The 18,081-nt window shown below is 51.1% G+C and overlaps 1 protein-coding gene across 2 annotated transcripts in view; it reads left to right on the plus strand.

Annotated features, from left to right (window-relative positions):
* Positions 1 to 15,806, plus strand: part of LOC147092058 (membrane-spanning 4-domains subfamily A member 15-like) — a 31,994-nt gene extending 16,188 nt beyond the window's left edge. For both annotated transcript variants that reach the window (XM_085975796.1, XM_085975795.1), the window contains 2 exons: positions 9,080 to 9,202; positions 11,862 to 15,806. In XM_085975796.1, the coding sequence (XP_085831922.1) occupies positions 9,080 to 9,202; positions 11,862 to 11,903 (165 nt within the window). In that variant the 3' untranslated portion in view covers positions 11,904 to 15,806. The remainder of the gene's footprint in view (positions 1 to 9,079; positions 9,203 to 11,861) is intronic.
* The last annotated feature ends 2,275 nt before the right edge of the window (positions 15,807 to 18,081 follow it).

Genomic DNA, 18,081 nt, shown 5'->3' on the forward strand with positions numbered 1-18,081 from the left:
ACACTGCAGCGCTCCCTCAGTATTGCCCCTCCGACAGTGCAGCACTCCCTCAGTACTGCCCCTCCAACAGTGCGGTGCTCCCTCAGTGCTGCCCCTCCGACAGTGTGGCGTTCCCTCAGTACTGCCCCTGCGTCAGTGCAGCGCTCCCTCAGTACTGCTCCACCGACAGTGCGGCGCTCCCTCAGTACTGCCCCTCCGACAGTGTGGCGTTCCCTCAGTACTGCCCCTCCGTCAGTGCAGCGCTCCGTCAGTACTGCTCCACCGACAGTGCGGCGCTCCCTCAGTACTGCCCCTCCGACAGTGCGGTGCTCCCTCAGTGCTGCCCCTCCGACAGTGTGGCGTTCCCTCAGTACTGCCCCTGCGTCAGTGCAGCGCTCCCTCAGTACTGCTCCACCGACAGTGCGGCGCTCCCTCAGTACTGCCCCTCCGACAGTGCGGCGCTCCCTCAGTGCTGCCCCTCCGACAGTGCAGCTCTCCCTCAGTACTGCCCCTCCGACAGTGCAGCGCTCCCTCAGTACTGCCCCTCCATCAGTGCAGCGCTCCCTCAGTGCTGCCCCTCCGACAGTGCGGCGCTCCCTCAGTGCTGCCACTCCGACAGTGTGGCGTTCCCTCAGTACTGCCCCTCCATCAGTGCAGCGCTCCCTCAGTACTGCCCCTCCGACAGTGTGGCGTTCCCTCAGTACTGCCCCTCCGTCAGTGCGGCGCACCCTCAGTGCTGCCACTCCAACAGTATGGAGCTCCCTCAGTACTGCCCCTCCGTCAGTGCAGCGCTCCCTCAGTACTGCCCCACCGACAGTGCAGCGCTCCCTCAGTGCTGCCCCACCGACAGTGCAGCACACCCTCAGTGCTGCCACACCGACAGAGCGGTGCTCCCTCAGTGCTGCCCCTCCGACAGAGTGGCGCTCCCTCAATGCTGCCCTTCTGACAGTGCAGTGCTCCCTCAGTACTGCCCCTCCGACAGTGCAGTGCCCCCTCAGTACTGCCCCTCCGACAGTGCAGCACTCCCTCAGTACTGCCCCTCTGACAGTGCTGTGCTCCCTCAGTACTGCCCCTCCGACAGTGCAGCGCTCCCTCAGTACCGCCCCTCCAACAGTGTGGCGCTCCCTCAGTACTGCCCCTCCGACAGAGCAGCGCTCCCTCAGTACTGCCCCTCCGACAGTGCAGCGCTCCCTCAGTACTGCCCCTCCAACAGTGCGGCTCTCCCTCAGTACTGCCCCTCTGACAGTGCGGCGCTCTCTCAGTACTGCCCCTCCAACAGTGCAGCACTCCCTCAGTACTGCCCCTCTGACAGTGCAGTGTTCCCTCTGTACTGCCACTCCGATAGTGCAGCGCTCCCTCAGTACTGACCCTCCGACAGTGCAGCGTTCCCTCAAAACTGACCCTCCGACAGTGCAGCGCACCCTTAGTACTGCCCCTCCGACAGTGCAGCGCTATCTCATTGCTGCACCTCCGACAGTGCAGCGCTCCCTGAGAACTGATCCTCCGACAGCGCAGTTCTCCCTCAGTACTGCTCCTCCGACTGTGCAGCGCCCCCTCAGTACTGGCAACCAGGGAATGTTGGTCTTTATATCGAGAGGGCTGGAATACTAAAGCTTTGAAGTTACGTTACAGTTTATTTAAAGTTCTGGTCAAACCCTATTCTGGACACCACACCTCAGCAGGAATATATTGCCCTGTGAGCGGGTGGAGCACAGATTCACCAGAAGGACATCGGGGATAAAAGGGTTTCAAATTATGAGGACAGGTTGTGTTAGATCCGTGTATCTTAATGTTGTGTCCTTCAATAATCAGACAACAGACTGCAGGGAACGAACAACAGGTGTTTACTGAATGAGGGTTCAAACTGCAACTGACTGTACAGATCACTACTCAGGGTTTATATACAGGTGTGGTCACTGCCGGTACTACAGTATACAGGAGCTGTAAAAAGTAGTTCTCCCCTTAAAGGTACATACATTACAATTCCTCCCCTTTTAGAGTAACAGTACCATAACACTCATTTAACAATTAAATCTCAAACTAATTACAATTAACACTTTTAACATGCAACATTAACTGGAAATAGTCTATTTATAAATTCAGTCTTCGGGGAGGCTTCCTGATTCTTTCTGGATAACGCCTTTCCCGAGTGTCTCGCTCTTGGTGCGGAGGCGATTCTAACACCCTGTCGTCAGTTGATTCATCAGCTTCCAATGCTATTGTTTCTGAGGTAGATGCGAACTGTACGTCGGGTTCCTCACCAGGTACGTATGGCCGAGACATGGGGTTGACTCGTTCCTGTGACTCTAGGATCTGGTCAGCATGGCGTCTCACAATGTTCTCCCCAACATCCACTGTGTACATTAGTGGCCCCTGCCGTGTGCATATCGTTCCTGGTTGCCATTTCTCTGTTCGGTAGTCGCGGGCCAAGACTGGTTGCCCTACATTGAAGTTCCTTGTCGGCTTCTCATTGATGTGCTGGAATTGCTTATTCTCAACATCTCTTCGTACATTTGGTCTGAGCAAATCCAGACGAGATCTCAACCTTCGGTTAAAGAACATCATGGCCGGGGTCTGGTTGGTGACTGCATGTGTCGCATTTCTGTAGGCTAACAGGAAATTGTCCATCTTATGCTGCAGTGGAATGTCGTCATCGCACATGGCCTTTACTGCTTTTTTAAAGGTTTGTACGAACCTCTCAGCCAATCCATTTGTGGCTGGATGATATGGGGCGGATGTGTAATGCCTTACCCCATTCCTTTTCATAAATCTTCGAAACTCTTCGGACACAAACTGTGGTCCGTTATCAGAGCAAATCTGCTCTGGCAAGCCGTTCCTGGCAAAAATGGTCCGTAAGACTGCAATAGTTTTCTCTGTGGTGGTGGAGGACATTTTGATCACCTCAGGCCATTTCGAGTGCGCATCCACGGCTATTAAAAACATTGAATCCATGAGTGGACCAGCAAAATCAATATGCACCCGTTGCCATGGAGATGAGGGCCACTCCCATGGGTGTAGAGGGGCATGTGGTGGTGCATTTTGGACCTTCTGGCATCCTGAGCAGCTCTTTGTCAGGTCCTCGATTTGCTGATCGATCCCCGGCCACCACACATAAGCCCTAGCAAGGCTTTTCATTTTCACCCCTCCCAGATGACCTTCGTGAAGCTCATTGAGCACTCTCTCCCTTAACTTGGGTGGAATTACCACTCGGGATCCACACATCAAGGTCCCCTGGCATACTGACAGCTGTTCTCTTCTGGATGAGAATGCTGGCAACAGTGAGTCGCCATGTGCTGGCCATCCCTTCACCATCAAATCATATACCCTAGACAGGGTCGGGTCATTTCGGGTCTCCTTCTCTATACCAGCGTTAGTTACTGGCAAGCATTCAATTATAGTCGAATGAAATATTTCGACAGGATCCACTGCTGGTTCTTCCTCCGCAGCAGGCAGTGGCAGGCGTGATAGCCCATCAGCGTTTCCATGCTGTTTCGTGCCCTTATACTCGATATCATATTGGTGCGCCCCAAGAAAAAGGAACCATCTTTGTAGCTGTTGCGCAGTCATCACCGGAACGCCCTTCTTTGGATTAAAGATGGAGACAAGTGGTTGGTGGTCAGTCAGCAAGGTGAACTTCTGCCCGTGCAGATAGTGATTGAACTTTTTCACTCCCCACACTAGGCTGAGGGCCTCCCTGTCAATCTGGGTGCAGTTACGCTCGGCTGAGGTTAGTGACCGAGACGCAAAGGCTACTGGCCTCTCCGAGCCGTCCGGGAATTTGTGCGACAGCACCGCTCCAATGCCATAGGGTGATGCATCACACGCCAACCGAATTGGTAGTGCTGGGTTGAAATGAGCCAGCACCTCTTTCGATGTGATCAATGCTTTGCTCTTCTGGAAAGCTCGTTTACATTCGTCACTCCACTTCCCTGGTACCACCGTTTGCAGTAGGGTGTTCAGTGGGTGTAGTACGGTAGACAAATTCGGCAAGAACTTATGGTAGTAGTTCACCAGCCCGAGGAACGACCTCAGTTGTGACACATTTTCCGGTGCTGGAGCCTTGACGACTACCTCAATCTTTTCAGGGGACTTATGTAACCCCTCTTTATCAATAACGTGGCCACAATACGAGATCTGCTTCTGGAAAACCTCGCATTTGTGGCGATTAGTTCGGAGCCCATATTCCTGCAATCTAGTGAGCACCTGCTCCAGGTTGGCGAGGTGATCACTGTCATTTTCGCCCGTGACCAGGATGTCGTCCAAATAACACTGGGTCCCTGGAATCCCTTGCAGGACTTGTTCCATTGCCCTTTGCCAAATAGCCGGAGCTGATGCTACCCCGAACACCAGCCAGTTGTATTGGTAGAGGCCTTTATGAGTGTTGATCGTGAGGTACTGTTTCAAGGCTTCTTCTACCTCCATTTGCAGGTACGCCTGGGCCAGATCAATCTTAGTGAAGCGTTTCCCTCCAGATAGCGAGGCGAAAATATCTTCAATCCGCGGAAGCGGATATTGTACAGTGTGAAGGACTGGGTTCACTGTCACCTTAAAGTCCCCACAGATGCAAACCTTCTTTGGTTCCCCAGGCGTATTACTCAACGACCTCTTCATTACAGGAACGATGGGTGTAGCCCACTCGCTCCAGTCCACTTTGGACAGTACTCCTGAACGTTCCAAACCTTCCAGCTCTGCTTCGACGGCTGGGCGGATCGCATAAGGTACCGGTCTGGCCTTAAAAAACTTTGGGCTTGCATTTTCCTCTATTTTGATCATCGCTGTTATGCCTTTTAGTGTTCCGAGTCCCTGCTGGAACACTTCTTGTGCGTCAGTTAGCATTTTTGACAGTCGTCCAGGTGTGACGTCGTCATCCTTCTTGGCATCTACAGTCAGTGCTTGTATGGAATACCAATCTAGCTGTATCTTCCGGATCCATTCACATCCTAGTAGTGGTGGTCCTCCATCTGGCAATACATATAGGTCCATTTTTGGTGTTTCCTTGCCGTTATATATAAAGTTCACCCTTATTTTTCCTTTGGGGTAGACTTTTTGCCCCGTGTAAGTCTTCAAGACAATCTTTGTATCTCTCAAGGGTATATGTGAGAATAGCCGCTTGTAGTCCCTTTGGTTTATGACTGTTAGGGCTGACCCTGTGTCCAATTCCATTTTCACTTGGGCTCCTGCTATCTTGAGCGTGACCCAGATAGTTTGGTGATCCTCCGTTTTGATCACATTATGTAGTTTCAGACAACCCAGCTCCTTGCTTCCGGAGTCTGTATCACTCTTCTGTTCATCTGAACTACTCTCCGTCACCTTATGTACCTTCTTGTACTTCTCCTGTGGAGATTTCTTGCCGCTGGTTTTCTTTCCCGGCCTGCAGACTCTTGCTATGTGTCTTACTTTTCCACACTGTCTGCACACTTTGTCCTTGAACCAGCAATCATTATGGTCGTGTGTTGTTCTGCCGCAGCGATAGCACTTCACTGTTCCGTATGACATTTCATTTGTGCCATATTCTTGCGGTCTCCGTTGTATCTCTGCAGCGCCCCGTGCGGCTGCTTCATGTGATACTGCAATGCTGAAAGCCTTGTCCAGCGTAAGATCCTTTTCTGATAGAAGCCGTTTCTGGGTTCCTTCACTTTGAAGCCCACACACAAACTTGTCCCTTAAAGTATCTGCTAGTCCCGTTCCAAACTGGCAGTGTTTCGATAGCTTGCGCAATTCCGTTAAATACTCAGCATTACTTTCATCTTTATGCTGGTTCCTTTTGTGAAACTTAAATCTTTCTGCTATCAGTAGCGGTGTGGGGTTTAAGTGGTCCTGTAGGATTGACACTATGTTTTCAAAACCCTTTTCTACTGGCTTCTCTGGGGTTACTAGGTTTCGTAGTAAGCCATACGTTTTTGCACCCATTGAATTCAACAATACCAGCGCTTTCTTGTCATCTGGCACTTCATTCGCCTTGCAGTATACTTCTATGCGTTCGACATATGTCGTCCAATCTTCGACTTCATTGTCGAACGCTGTGATACTGCCACTCTTCGGCATTTTTGGGTGTGATTAGACTGGCTTAAAATGGCGTCTCCCGCGCTTTCCTTTCTTCCCCGCTGCGGCTTAAAATGGCGTCTCCCGCGCTTTCCTTTCTTCCCCGCTGCGGCTTAAAATGGCGTCTCCTGCGCTGCTGCCAACGCCGCTCTCGGCGGTCCTCCTGGCAAATGGCGACGCCCTGTGGGCCTCGCGCGCTGCTCCTGCACTGCTGCCAATGCCGTTCTCTGCAGTCCTCATGGCAATGGCAGCGCCTCGCGTTTTCCTGCGCGCCTCTCTCCCCCGTTGACGCTGCTCGGCCCCTGAACACTGGCTGCGCTCTGCTCTCTCTCGCCTCTCTCCCCCGTTGACGCCGCTCGGTCCCGAATACCGGCTGCGCTCTGCTCTCTCTCGTTGATGCTGCTCGGCCCTTGAACACCGGCTGCGCCCCGTGCGCTCTGCCCTCTCTCTCTCCCCCGTTGACGCTGCTCGGCCCTTTCTGTGCTGCTCGGTCGGCTCTAGCCGCCGCTGTCCAGGAAGGGTCTGCGCAGTACCTGTTGCCAGCCCGTTTCGCTGGACCACCGTGGCTGGAAAGCCAAGCCTGGCTCTCGACAGCCTCCCCTGCGATGCCCGTGCTTCTGGACTCGACCTCCTTCCACTGTTCTCCAGGAGCGAATCCCTGGGCGGTGATGCAGAGTTGCAGGTAGGTTCGAATCTGCGTCGTCGCCAATGTTATATCATGTATCTTAATGTTGTGTCCTTCAATAATCAGACAAAGACTGCAGGGAACGATCAACAAGTGTTTACTGAATGAGGGTTCAAACTGCAACTGACTGTACAGATCACTACTCAGGGTTTATATACAGGTGTGGCCACTGCCGGTACTACAGGATACAGGAGCTGTAAAAAGTAGTTCTCCCCCTTAAAGGTACATACACTACAGGTTGCATTGCTGAAGTTTGTATTCCCTCGAGTACAGGAGATCAAAGGGTGATCTAATCGAATTGTTTAAGATGGTTAAAGGAGCTGATAGATTCGATCGAGAGAAACGATTTCTTCTGCTGGGGGGGGGGGGGGGCCTGAACAAGAGGGCGTAACCTTAAAGTTAGAGCCAGGCCGTTCAGGGGTGATGCCAGGAAGCACTTCTTCACACAAAGGGTTGACGGAAATCTGGAACTCGCTCCCCCAAAACGCTGTTGAGGCTGGCGGTCAGTTGAAGCTTGATAGAGTGATAGATGTTATTGGGTAAGGGTATCAACGGATTATAGAGCAAAGGCGGGTAAATGGAGATTAGGTACACATCAACCTTGATCTAATTGAACAGTCGCGAGGGGCTGAATGGGCCTCCTCCTGTTACTGTGTAACAGTCTCGAGGGGCTGAATCACCTCCTCCAGTTCCTCTGTAACAGGCTCGAGGGGCTGAATGGGCCTCCTCCTGTTCCTATGTAACAGGCTTGAGGGGCTGAATGGGCCTCCTCCTGTTCCTCTGTAACAGGCTCGAGGGGCTGAATGGGCCTCCTCCTGTTCCTGTGTAACAGTCTCGAGGGGTTGAATGGGCCTCCTCCTGTTCCTGTGTAACAGGCTCGAGGGGTTGAATGGGCCTCCTCCTGTTCCTGTGTAACAGGCTCGAGGGGGCTGAATGGCCGCCTCCTGTTCCTGTGTAACAGGCTCGAGGGGGCTGAATGGGCATCCTCCTGCTCCTATGGTAACAGGCTCGGGGGGCTGAATGGCCTCCTCCTGTTCCTGTGTAACAGGCTCGAGGGGCTGAATGGCCTCCTCCTGTTCCTGTGTAACAGGCTCGAGGGGCTGAATGGACCTCCTCCTGTTCCTGTGTAACAGGCTCGAGGGGGCTGAATGGCCTCCTCCTGTTCCTGTGTAACAGGCTCGAGGGGGCTGAATGGGCATCCTCCTGCTCCTATGGTAACAGGCTCGGGGGGCTGAATGGCCTTCTCCTGTTCCTGTGTAACAGGCTCGAGGGGCTGAATGGCCTCCTCCTGTTCCTGTGTAACAGGCTCGAGGGGTTGAATGGGCCTCCTCCTGTTCCTGTGTAACAGGCTCGAGGGGGCTGAATGGCCACCTCCTGTTCCTGTGTAACAGGCTCGAGGGGGCTGAATGGCCGCCTCCTGTTCCTGTGTAACAGGCTCGAGGGGGCTGAATGGGCATCCTCCTGCTCCTATGGTAACAGGCTCGGGGGGCTGAATGGCCTCCTCCTGTTCCTGTGTAACAGGCTCGAGGGGCTGAATGGCCTCCTCCTGTTCCTGTGGTAACGGGCTTGAGGGCCTGAACGGGCCTCCTCCTGTTCCTATGGTAACATGCTCGAGGGGCTGAATGGGCCTCCTCCTGTTCCTATGTAACAGGCTCGAGGGGCTGAATGGGCCTCCTCCTATTCCTAATGTAACAGGCTCGAGGGGCTGAATGGGCCTCCTCCTGTTACTATGGTAACAGGCTCGAGGGGCTGACTGGGACTCGTCCTGTTCCTAATGTAACAGGCTTGAGGAGCTGAATGGCCTCCTCCTGTACCTGTGTAACAGGCTCGAGGGGCTGAATGGGCCTCCTCCTGTTCCTATGGTAACAGGCTCGAGGGGGCTGAATGAGCCACCTTCTGTTCCTATGGTAACAGGCTCGAGGGGCTGAATGGCCTCATCCTGTTCGTATGGTAACAGGCTCGAGGGGCTGAATGGGCCGCCTCCTGTTCGTGTGGTAACAGGCTCGAGGGGTCTTAATGGGCCTCCTCCTGTTCGTATGTAACAGGCTCGAGAGGCTGAATGGGCCTCCTCCTGTTCCTGTGTAACAGGCTCGAGGGGCTGAATGGGCCTCCTCCTGTTCCTGTGGTAACAGGCTCGAGGGGCTGAATGGGCCTCCTCCTGTTCCTATGGTAACAGGCTCGCAGGGCTGAATGGGCCTCCTCCTGTTCCTAATGTAACAGGCTCGAGGGGCTGAATGGCCTCCTCCTGTTCCTACGCTCCTATCTCTTGGGACATCACGGAGCTCCATGACTGACGTCCCACTGAGCGTGTGGTGTGTGCTGCTCTCGGTAATAACCCTGTTCCTTCTCTCTGGTTTTCCCTCTCTCCACTAGACCACCACCTACTACACATTCGTGGTGCTGCTCATTTTCACCCTCCTAGAATTCACGGTCACCATTGTGGTTTCAGCCTTTGTTTGCAAGTCGACGCGGTGCTGTCACCCTTACAGCAGTATGGTGAGCGAACAGCTTGGCACCAACATTCACAGCTGCAACAACCTGCACTGACACATAGAAACATAGAAGATAGGAGCAGGAGCAGGCCATTCGGCCCCTCGAGCCTGCTCTGCCATTCAATGAGATCATGGCTGATCATCCAAATTCAGTACCCGGTCCCTGCCTTCTCCCCATATCCCTTGATCCCTTTAGCCTTAAGAAATATATCTAACTCCTTCTTGAATATATTTAATGAACTGGCCTCCACCGCCTTCTGTGGTAGAGAATTCCACAGGTTCACCACTCTCTGGGTGAAGAAATTCCTCCTCATCTCTGTCCTAAATGGCTTACCCCTTATCCTTAGACTGTGACCCCTGGTTCTGGACTCCCCCGCCATCGGGAACATCCTTCCTGCATCTAGTCTGTCGAGTCCTGTTAGAATTTTATAAGTTTCAATGAGATCCCCTCTCATTCTTCTAAACTCCAGCGAGTACAAGCCCAATCGACCCAATCTCTCCTCATACGTCATTCCTGCCATCCCAGGTATCAGTCTGGTGAATCTTCGCTGCACTCCCTCCATGGCAAAAACATCCTTCCTCAGATAAGGCGACCAAAACTGCACACAATACTCAAGGTGCGGTCTCGCCAAGGCCCTGTACAACTGCAGCAAGACATCCTTGTTCCTGTACTCGAATCCTCTCGCTGCGAAGCCCAACATACCATTTGCCTTCTTAACCGCCTGCTGCACCTGCCCGCTTACCTTCAGCAACTGGTGCACAAGGACACCCAGGTCTCGTTGCACTTCCCCTTCTCCCAATCTATTGCCATTCAGATAATAATCAGCCTTCCTGTTTTTGACACCAAAGTGGATAACCTCACGTTTATCCACATTATATTGCATCTACCATGTCTCTGCCCAATCACCCAACCTGGCCAAATCATCCTGGAGTTTCTCGGCATCCTCCTCACAGCACTGACACAGCCCCTTTAACATAGTCCACGCTTCCCAGGGCACTTCACAGGAGCGTAAAGCAGACACGGAGTCACATAAGGAGATGTTAGGACAGCTGGCCAAAAACTTGGTCAAACAAGTAGGTTTTAAGAAGCGGCTTAAAGAAAGAGAGAGAGAGGCGGAGAGGTTTAGGGAGGGAATTCCAGCGCTTAGGAACCCAGGTAGCTAAAAGCATGGCCGCCAATACTGGAGCGATTAAATTCAAGGGACGCACAAGAGGCCAGAATTGGAAGAGCGCAGAGATCTCAGAGGGTTGTAGGGCTAGAGCAGGTTACAGAGGTAAGGAGGATTGTAGGGACTGGAGGAGGTTACAGAGATAGGGAGGGTTGTAGGGGCTGGAGGAGGTTACAGAGATAGGGAGGGTTGTAGGGGCTGGAGGAGGTTACAGAGATAGGGAGGGTTGTAGGGGCTGGAGGAGTTACAGAGATAGGGAGGGTTGTAGGAGTTGGAGGAGGTTACAGAGATAGGGAGGGTTGTAGGGCTGGAGGAGTTACAGAGATAGGGAGGGTTGTAGGAGTTGGAGGAGGTTACAGAGATAGGGAGGGTTGTAGGGCTGGAGGAGTTACAGAGATAGGGAGGGTTGTAGGGCTGGAGGAGTTACAGAGATAGGGAGGGTTGTAGGAGTTGGAGGAGGTTACAGAGATAGGGAGGGTTGTAGGGGCTGGAGGAGGTTACAGAGATAGGGAGGGTTGTAGGGCTGGAGGAGGTTACAGAGATAGGGAGGGTTGTAGGAACTGGAGGAGGTTACAGAGATAGGGAGGGTTGTAGGGGCTGGAGGAGGTTACAGAGATAGGGAGGGTTGTAGGGCTGGAGGAGGTTACAGAGATAGGGAGGGTTGTCGGGGCTGGAGGATTTTACAGGGATAGGGAGGGTTGTAGGACTGGAGGAGGTTACAGAGATAGGGAGGGTTGTAGGGCTGGAGGAGGCTCTCTCAGTACTGCCCCTCCAACAGTGCAGCCCTCCCTCAGTACTGCCCCTCCCACAGTGCAGCGCTCCCTCAGTACTGCCCCTCCGACAGTGCAGTGCTCCCTCAGTACTGCCGTTCCAACAGCGCAGTGCTCCCTCAGTACTGCCCCTCCCACAGTGCAGTGCTCCCTCATTACTGCCCCTCCGACAGTGCAGCACTCCCTCAGTACTGCCCCTCCGACAATGCAGTGCTCCCTCAGTACTGCCCCTCCGACAGTGCAGCGCTCCCTCAGTACTGCCCCTCCGAATGTGCAGCATTCCCTCATACTGCCCCTCCGACAGGGCAGCGCTCCCTCAGAACTGCCGTTCCGACAGTGCTGTGCTCCCTCAGTACTGCCCCCCGACACTGCCCCCTCTGACAGTGCAGCATTCCCTCAGTACTGCACCTCCGACAGTGCAGCGTTCCCTCAGTACTGTCCCTCCAACAGTGCAGCACTACCTCAGTACTGCCCCTCCAACAGTGCAGCGCTCCCTCAGTACAGCCCCACTGACAATGCCTTGTACCATTGAACACAATCATCCCTTGAAGAGATTGCGTTGGAGGGGTTGCCCCAGTACTGGTGCCTTTATCCATTTGGCGTCGCCTCCTGTCCCGTGCAGTGGGCAGTGCTGGGCTGTGAGTGATCACATTGACCCTGAATTGCTGAGTGAATGTTGAGCGATGGTTCCCCATGTAATGACCTTCCATGTGGTTTCTTCCAGCCCACGATCCTCCTGGATGCCAGCATGACCGAGGAAGAGTGAAGATCGCCAAGGAAGCAATTCACACTCGGTGTCCAGATCAAAGAAAGGTCTTCGCACAGCGGAGCAACCAGTTGTACAGCCTGGAAGACCACAACCAAAGCAACTGCGCTCATCTGTGTGTGAGTGAGTGTGTGTGAGTGTGAGTGTGAGTGAGTGTGAGTGTGAGTGTGTGTGTGTGTGTATGTGTGTGTGAGTGTATGTGTTTGAGTGTGTGTGAATGTGTGTGTGAGTGTGAGTGAGTGTGAGTGTGTGAATGAGTGTGTGTGAGTGTGAGTGTGAGAGTGAGTGTGTGAGTGTGTGAGTCAGTGTGTGAGTGAGTGTGAGTGTGTCTGAGTGTGAGAGTGAGTGTGTGAGTGAGTGTGTGTGTGAGTGTGAGAGTGAGTGTGTGTGTGTGAGTGAGTGTGTGCATGAGTGTGAGTGAGTGTGAGCGTGTGAGTGTGTGTGTGTGAGTGTGAGTGGTGTGAGTGAGTGTGTGTGAGTGTGAGTGAGTGTGAGTGTGTGAGTGTGAGTGAGTGAGAGTGAGTGTGTGTGAGTGTGAGTGTGTGAGTGTGTGTGTGAGTGTGTGTGTGAGAGTGAGTGTGTGTATGTGTGTATGTGTGTGTGAGTGTATGTGTTTGAGTGTGTGTGAATGTGTGTGTGAGTGTGTGTGTGAGTGTGTGAGTGTGTGTGTGAGTGTGAGTGAGTGTGAGTGTGTGAATGAGTGTGTGTGAGTGTGAGTGTGAGAGTGAGTGTGTGAGTGTGTGAGTCAGTGTGTGAGTGAGTGTGATTGTGTCTGAGTGTGAGAGTGAGTGTGTGAGTGTGTGTGTGAGTGTGAGAGTGAGTGTGTGAGTGTGTGAGTGAGTGTGTGCATGAGTGTGAGTGAGTGTGTGTGTGTGTGTGTACACGTGTCTCACACCCTCCGGTATAATTTAATCTTGGGCGGGGTGTAAAACGAGCACTAGTGAATTTGCCATTTTCCGTTGCAGAGACGAATATCGGGCGTGTTTAAACGTGCGTGTGATTCACTATCGCCCGAGTTGCTCTCACTCCCTTGTCGGGTCTCTACTGCGCGGAGTGTGTGTTCCCCGTGTTCCCTGATTGTATTACAACACTCTCCGCTTCTCTCCACGGGCCAGTGCTTTGGGTCATAGCATGTCCACTGCCTTATATTCAACAATCAATGCAGAGTCACATTATTGCTGCTTTTAGCTTATATTCACATATTGCATAGTATTGATGAATCAGAATAGCTTTTACAAAACCAGACTTATTCCACTATTATCTCCACATCTCATTTCATCCAATTATCAATTGACCTGATAGAGGTCTTTAAAATTATACATGGGATCGATAGGGTAGTGGTAGACATGCTTCCACTTGGAGTACTGTGCACAGTTCTGGTCTGCATATCACACTTGGAGCACTGTGCACAGTTCTAGTCTCCATATCACACTTGGAGTTACTGTGCACAGTTCTGGTCTCCATATCACACTTGGAGTTACTGTGCACAGTTCTGGTCTCCATATCACACTTGGAGTTACTGTGCACAGTTCTGGTCTCCATATCACACTTGGAGTACTGTGCACAGTTCTGGTCTCCATATCACACTGGGAGTTACTGTGCACAGTTCTGGTCTCCGTATCACACTTGGAGTTACTGTGCACAGTTCTGGTCTCCATATCACACTTGGAGTTACTGTGCACAGTTCTGGTCTCCATATCACACTGGGAGTTACTGTGCACAGCTCTGGTCTCCGTATCACACTTGGAGTTACTGTGCACAGTTCTGGTCTCCATATCACACTTGGAGTTACTGTGCACAGTTCTGGTCTCGATATCACACTGGGAGTTAATGTGCACAGTTCTGGTCTCTATATCACACTGGGAGTTACTGTGCACAGTTCTGGTCTCCATATCACACTTGGAGTTACTGTGCACAGTTCTGGTCTCCATATCACACTTGGAGTACTGTGCACAGTTCTGGTCTCCATATCACACTGGGAGTTACTGTGCACAGTTCTGGTCTCCATATCACACTTGGAGTACTGTGCACAGTTCTGGTCTCCATATCACACTTGGAGTACTGTGCACAGTTCTGGTCTCCATATCACACTGGGAGTTACTGTGCACAGTTCTGGTCTCCATATCACACTGGGAGTTAATGTGCACAGTTCTGGTCTCTATATCACACTGGGAGTTACTGTGCACAGTTCTGGTCTCCATATCACACTTGGAGTTACTGTGCACAGTTCTGGTCTCCATATCACACTTGGAGTACTGTGCACAGTTCTGGTCTCCATATCACACTGGGAGTTACTGTGCACAGTTCTGGTCTCCGTATCACACTTGGAGTTACTGTGCACAGTTCTGGTCTCCATATCACACTTGGAGTTACTGTGCACAGTTCTGGTCTCCATATCACACTGGGAGTTACTGTGCACAGTTCTGGTCTCCATATCACACTTGGAGTTACTGTGCACAGTTCTGGTCTCCATATCACACTTGGAGTTACTGTGCACAGTTCTGGTCTCCATATCACACTGGGAGTTACTGTGCACAGTTCTGGTCTCCATATCACACTTGGAGTTACTGTGCACAGTTCTGGTCTCCATATCACACTTGGAGCACTGTGCACAGTTCTGGTCTCCATACCACACTTGGAGTTACTGTGCACAGTTCTGGTCTCCATATCACACTGGGAGTTACTGTGCACAGTTCTGGTCTCCATATCACACTGGGAGTTACTGTGCACAGTTCTGGTCTCCGTATCACACTTGGAGTTACTGTGCACAGTTCTGGTCTCCATAGCACACTTGGAGTTACTGTGCACAGTTCTGGTCTCCATATCACACTGGGAGTTACTGTGCACAGTTCTGGTCTCCATATCACACTTGGAGTTATTGTGCACAGTTCTGGTCTCCATATCACACTGGGAGTTAGTGTGCACAGTTCTGGTCTCCATATCACACTTGGAGTTACTGTGCACAGTTCTGGTCTCGATATCACACTGGGAGTTACTGTGCACAGTTCTGGTCTCCATATCACACTGGGAGTTAATGTACACAGTTCTGGTCTCCATATCACACTGGGAGTTACTGTGCACAGTTCTGGTCTCCATATCACACTTGGAGTTACTGTGTACAGTTCTGGTCTCCATATTATATAAATAATATAGAGGCACTGGGGAAGATTGAAAAGGCTTCACAAGGATGATACCAGAACTGAGAGGTTGTACCTATCAGGAAAAATTGAACAGGGTGGGGCTCTTGTCTCTGGATAAGCAAAGGCTGAGGGGTGACCTGATAGAGGTCTTGAAGATTATGAAAGGGTTTGATACGGCAGATGTTGAGACACTATTATTGAATTCAAAACCTAGCATGTTTCATTGGAACCCCATTTGAAGTGGGTGCAGTTCCAGTTCGCTCCTGTGGGAGGTGCTGTGACAGGTATTCTCAAAATCTGCCTTGGTCCCGGGGTCCTATTTGCCTTTAGTTGACCGGGCGACTGCCTAAAACAGGCGTTAGTCCTCCCCGCCTTACTGTGTTAACCAGGGGGGCCTGCTGAAGGATTCTTTCCAGTAAATGTGAGCTGGGAAATTGGGCCTGGTCAGTCCCGGGATTTTTCCTGGACGTGTTTGCAGCCCAGCCAACAAGACGGGTCGTGATTTTATTTGCAACTCTCGTCTCCTCAAGGGCTCCCCTATTTGCAACACCAGTGGGTTGGACCAGACTTCTGATGGGTCCCCTTGGAGGACAAGACACACCCAACAGTTTGCCTGGAATGTGTAATTTGATCCAGTCTTACCAGTGAGCCTACAGTAAGTGGAAGTATAATTAGCTTTGTGAGGATCCTCTGTTTTCCAATAGTCTGCAAGTGTAATTATAGCTGTCCTTGACTGGTAAAATAAAATACTTTTATACTCTAATTAGTGGGTTAGCTAATTCTTTGGAGTTTTATCTTTTCTTTTCCTGCTGGAAGTGATAAAAATTCTTTAACTTTGAATGAATGGACCGTAGCTGTGGGGTCCGTGTCTGTGGGATCTTAGGTGGACGTAAAAGATCCCATGGCCACTATTTCGAAGAAGAGCAGAGGTGTTATCCCCGGTGTCCTGGCCAATATTTATCCCTCAATCAACATCACTATAAAGCGTTGGTTAGGCCACAACTGGAGTATTGCCTCCAGTTCTGGTCACCACACTTTAGGAGGGATGTGAAGGCCCTCGAGAGGGTGCAGAGGAGATTTACCAGAATGGTTCTGGGGATGGCGGATCTTAGCTACAAGGACAGGTTGGAGAAGCTGGATTTGTTTTCATTAGAGCAAAGGAGGTTGAGGGGTGATTTGATCGAGGTGTACAAGATTATGACGGGTTTGGATAGGCTAGACGGGAAAAGGCCGTTCCCACTAGTTGATGGTACAAGGACTAGGGGACACAGATTTAAGGTTTTGGGCAAGAGATACAGGGGGGATGTGAGGAAAAACTTTTTACGCAGCGAGTGGTGAGGATCTGGAACTCGCTGCCGACGGAAGTGGTGGAAGTGGAGACACTCAATGTTTTCAAGGGGAGACTGGATAGGCACTTGAGGGAAATAAACTTGCAGGGCTACGGGGAGAGAGCGGGGGAATGGGACTGACTGGATTGCTCCACAGAGAGCCGGCACGGACTCGATGGGCCGAATGGCCTCCTCCTGTGCCGTTACTAAAAAACAGGTTATCTGGTCATTACCACATTGCTGTTTGTGGGAGCTTGCTGTGCGCAAATTCGCTGCCGCTTTTCCTACATTACAACAGTGACTATACTTCTAAAGTACTTCATTGGCTGTAAAGCGTTTTAGGATTCTGGTGGTTGTGAAAGGCGCTACAAAGGGATTAATTAAGAAAGGGAAAATAGAATATGAGAGTAAGCTTGCAGGGAACATAAAAACTGACTGTAAAAGCTTTTATAGATATGTGAAGAGAAAAAGATTGGTGAAGTCAAGTATAGGTCCCTTGCAGTCAGAATCAGGGGAATTTATAATGGGAAACAAAGAAATGGCAGACCAACTAAATACATACTTTGGTTCTGTCTTCACAAAGGAGGACACAAATAACCTCACAGAGATGCCGGGGAACATAGGGTCTGATGAAAGGTTGGAACTGAAATAAATCAATATTTGTAGGGAAATGGTGTTAGGAAAATTGATGGGACTGAAGGCCGATAAATCCCCAGGGCCTGATAATCTACATCCCAGGGTACTTAAGGAAGTGGCCCTAGAAATAGTAGATGCATTGCTGGTCATCTTCCAGAACTCGATAGACTCTGGAACAGTACCCATGGATTGGAGGGTAGCTAATGTTACCTCAATATTCAAAAAAGGTGGTAAGAAAAAGCAGGGAATTATAGACCGGTAAGCCTGACATCGGTAGTGGGGAAAATGCTAGAGTCCATTATAAAAGATGTAATAGCAGAGCACTTGGAAAGCAGTGACAGGATTGGACAAAGTCAACATGGATTTACAAAAGGGAAATCATGCTTGACTATTCTACTGGAATTTTTTGAGGATGTAACTGGTAAAATAGATAAGGGAGAACCAGTGGATGTGGTGTATTTGGACTTTCAGAAGGCTTTCGATAAGGTCCCACATAAGAGATTAGCGTGTAAAATTAAGGCACATGGGATTGGGGGCAAGGTATTGACTTGGATAGAGAACTGGTTGGCGGACAGAAAGCAAAGAGTTGGAATAAATGGGTCATTTTCCGAGTGGCAGGCAGTGACTAGTGGGGTACCGCAAGGATCGGTCCTAGGACCCCAGCTGTTCACAATATATATTAATGATCTGGACGAGGGAATTGGATGTAATATCTCCAAATTTGCAGACGACACAAAGCTGGGTGGGAGGGTAAGCTGTGAGGAGGATGTCGTGAAACTCCAGTACGATTTGGACAGGTTGGGTGATTGGGCAGAAACATGGCAAATGCTATATGTGAATAAATGTGAGGTTATCCACTTTGGTGGCAAAAACAGGAAGGCAAAGTATTATTTGAATGGCAATAGATTGGGAGAAGGGGAAGTGCAAAGAGACCTGGGTGTTCTTGTGCACCAGTCGCTGAAGGTAAGCATGCAGGTGCAGCAGGCGGTTAAGAAGGCAAATGGTATGTTGGCCTTCGTAGCAAGAGGGTTCGAGTACAGGAACAAGGATGTCTTGCTACAGTTGTACAGGGCC

This window comes from Somniosus microcephalus, unplaced genomic scaffold (genome assembly GCF_052327205.1).
Source record: "Somniosus microcephalus isolate GS21.2 unplaced genomic scaffold, FLI_Smic_1.0 unresolved_chr2, whole genome shotgun sequence".
NCBI lineage: Eukaryota > Metazoa > Chordata > Chondrichthyes > Squaliformes > Somniosidae > Somniosus > Somniosus microcephalus.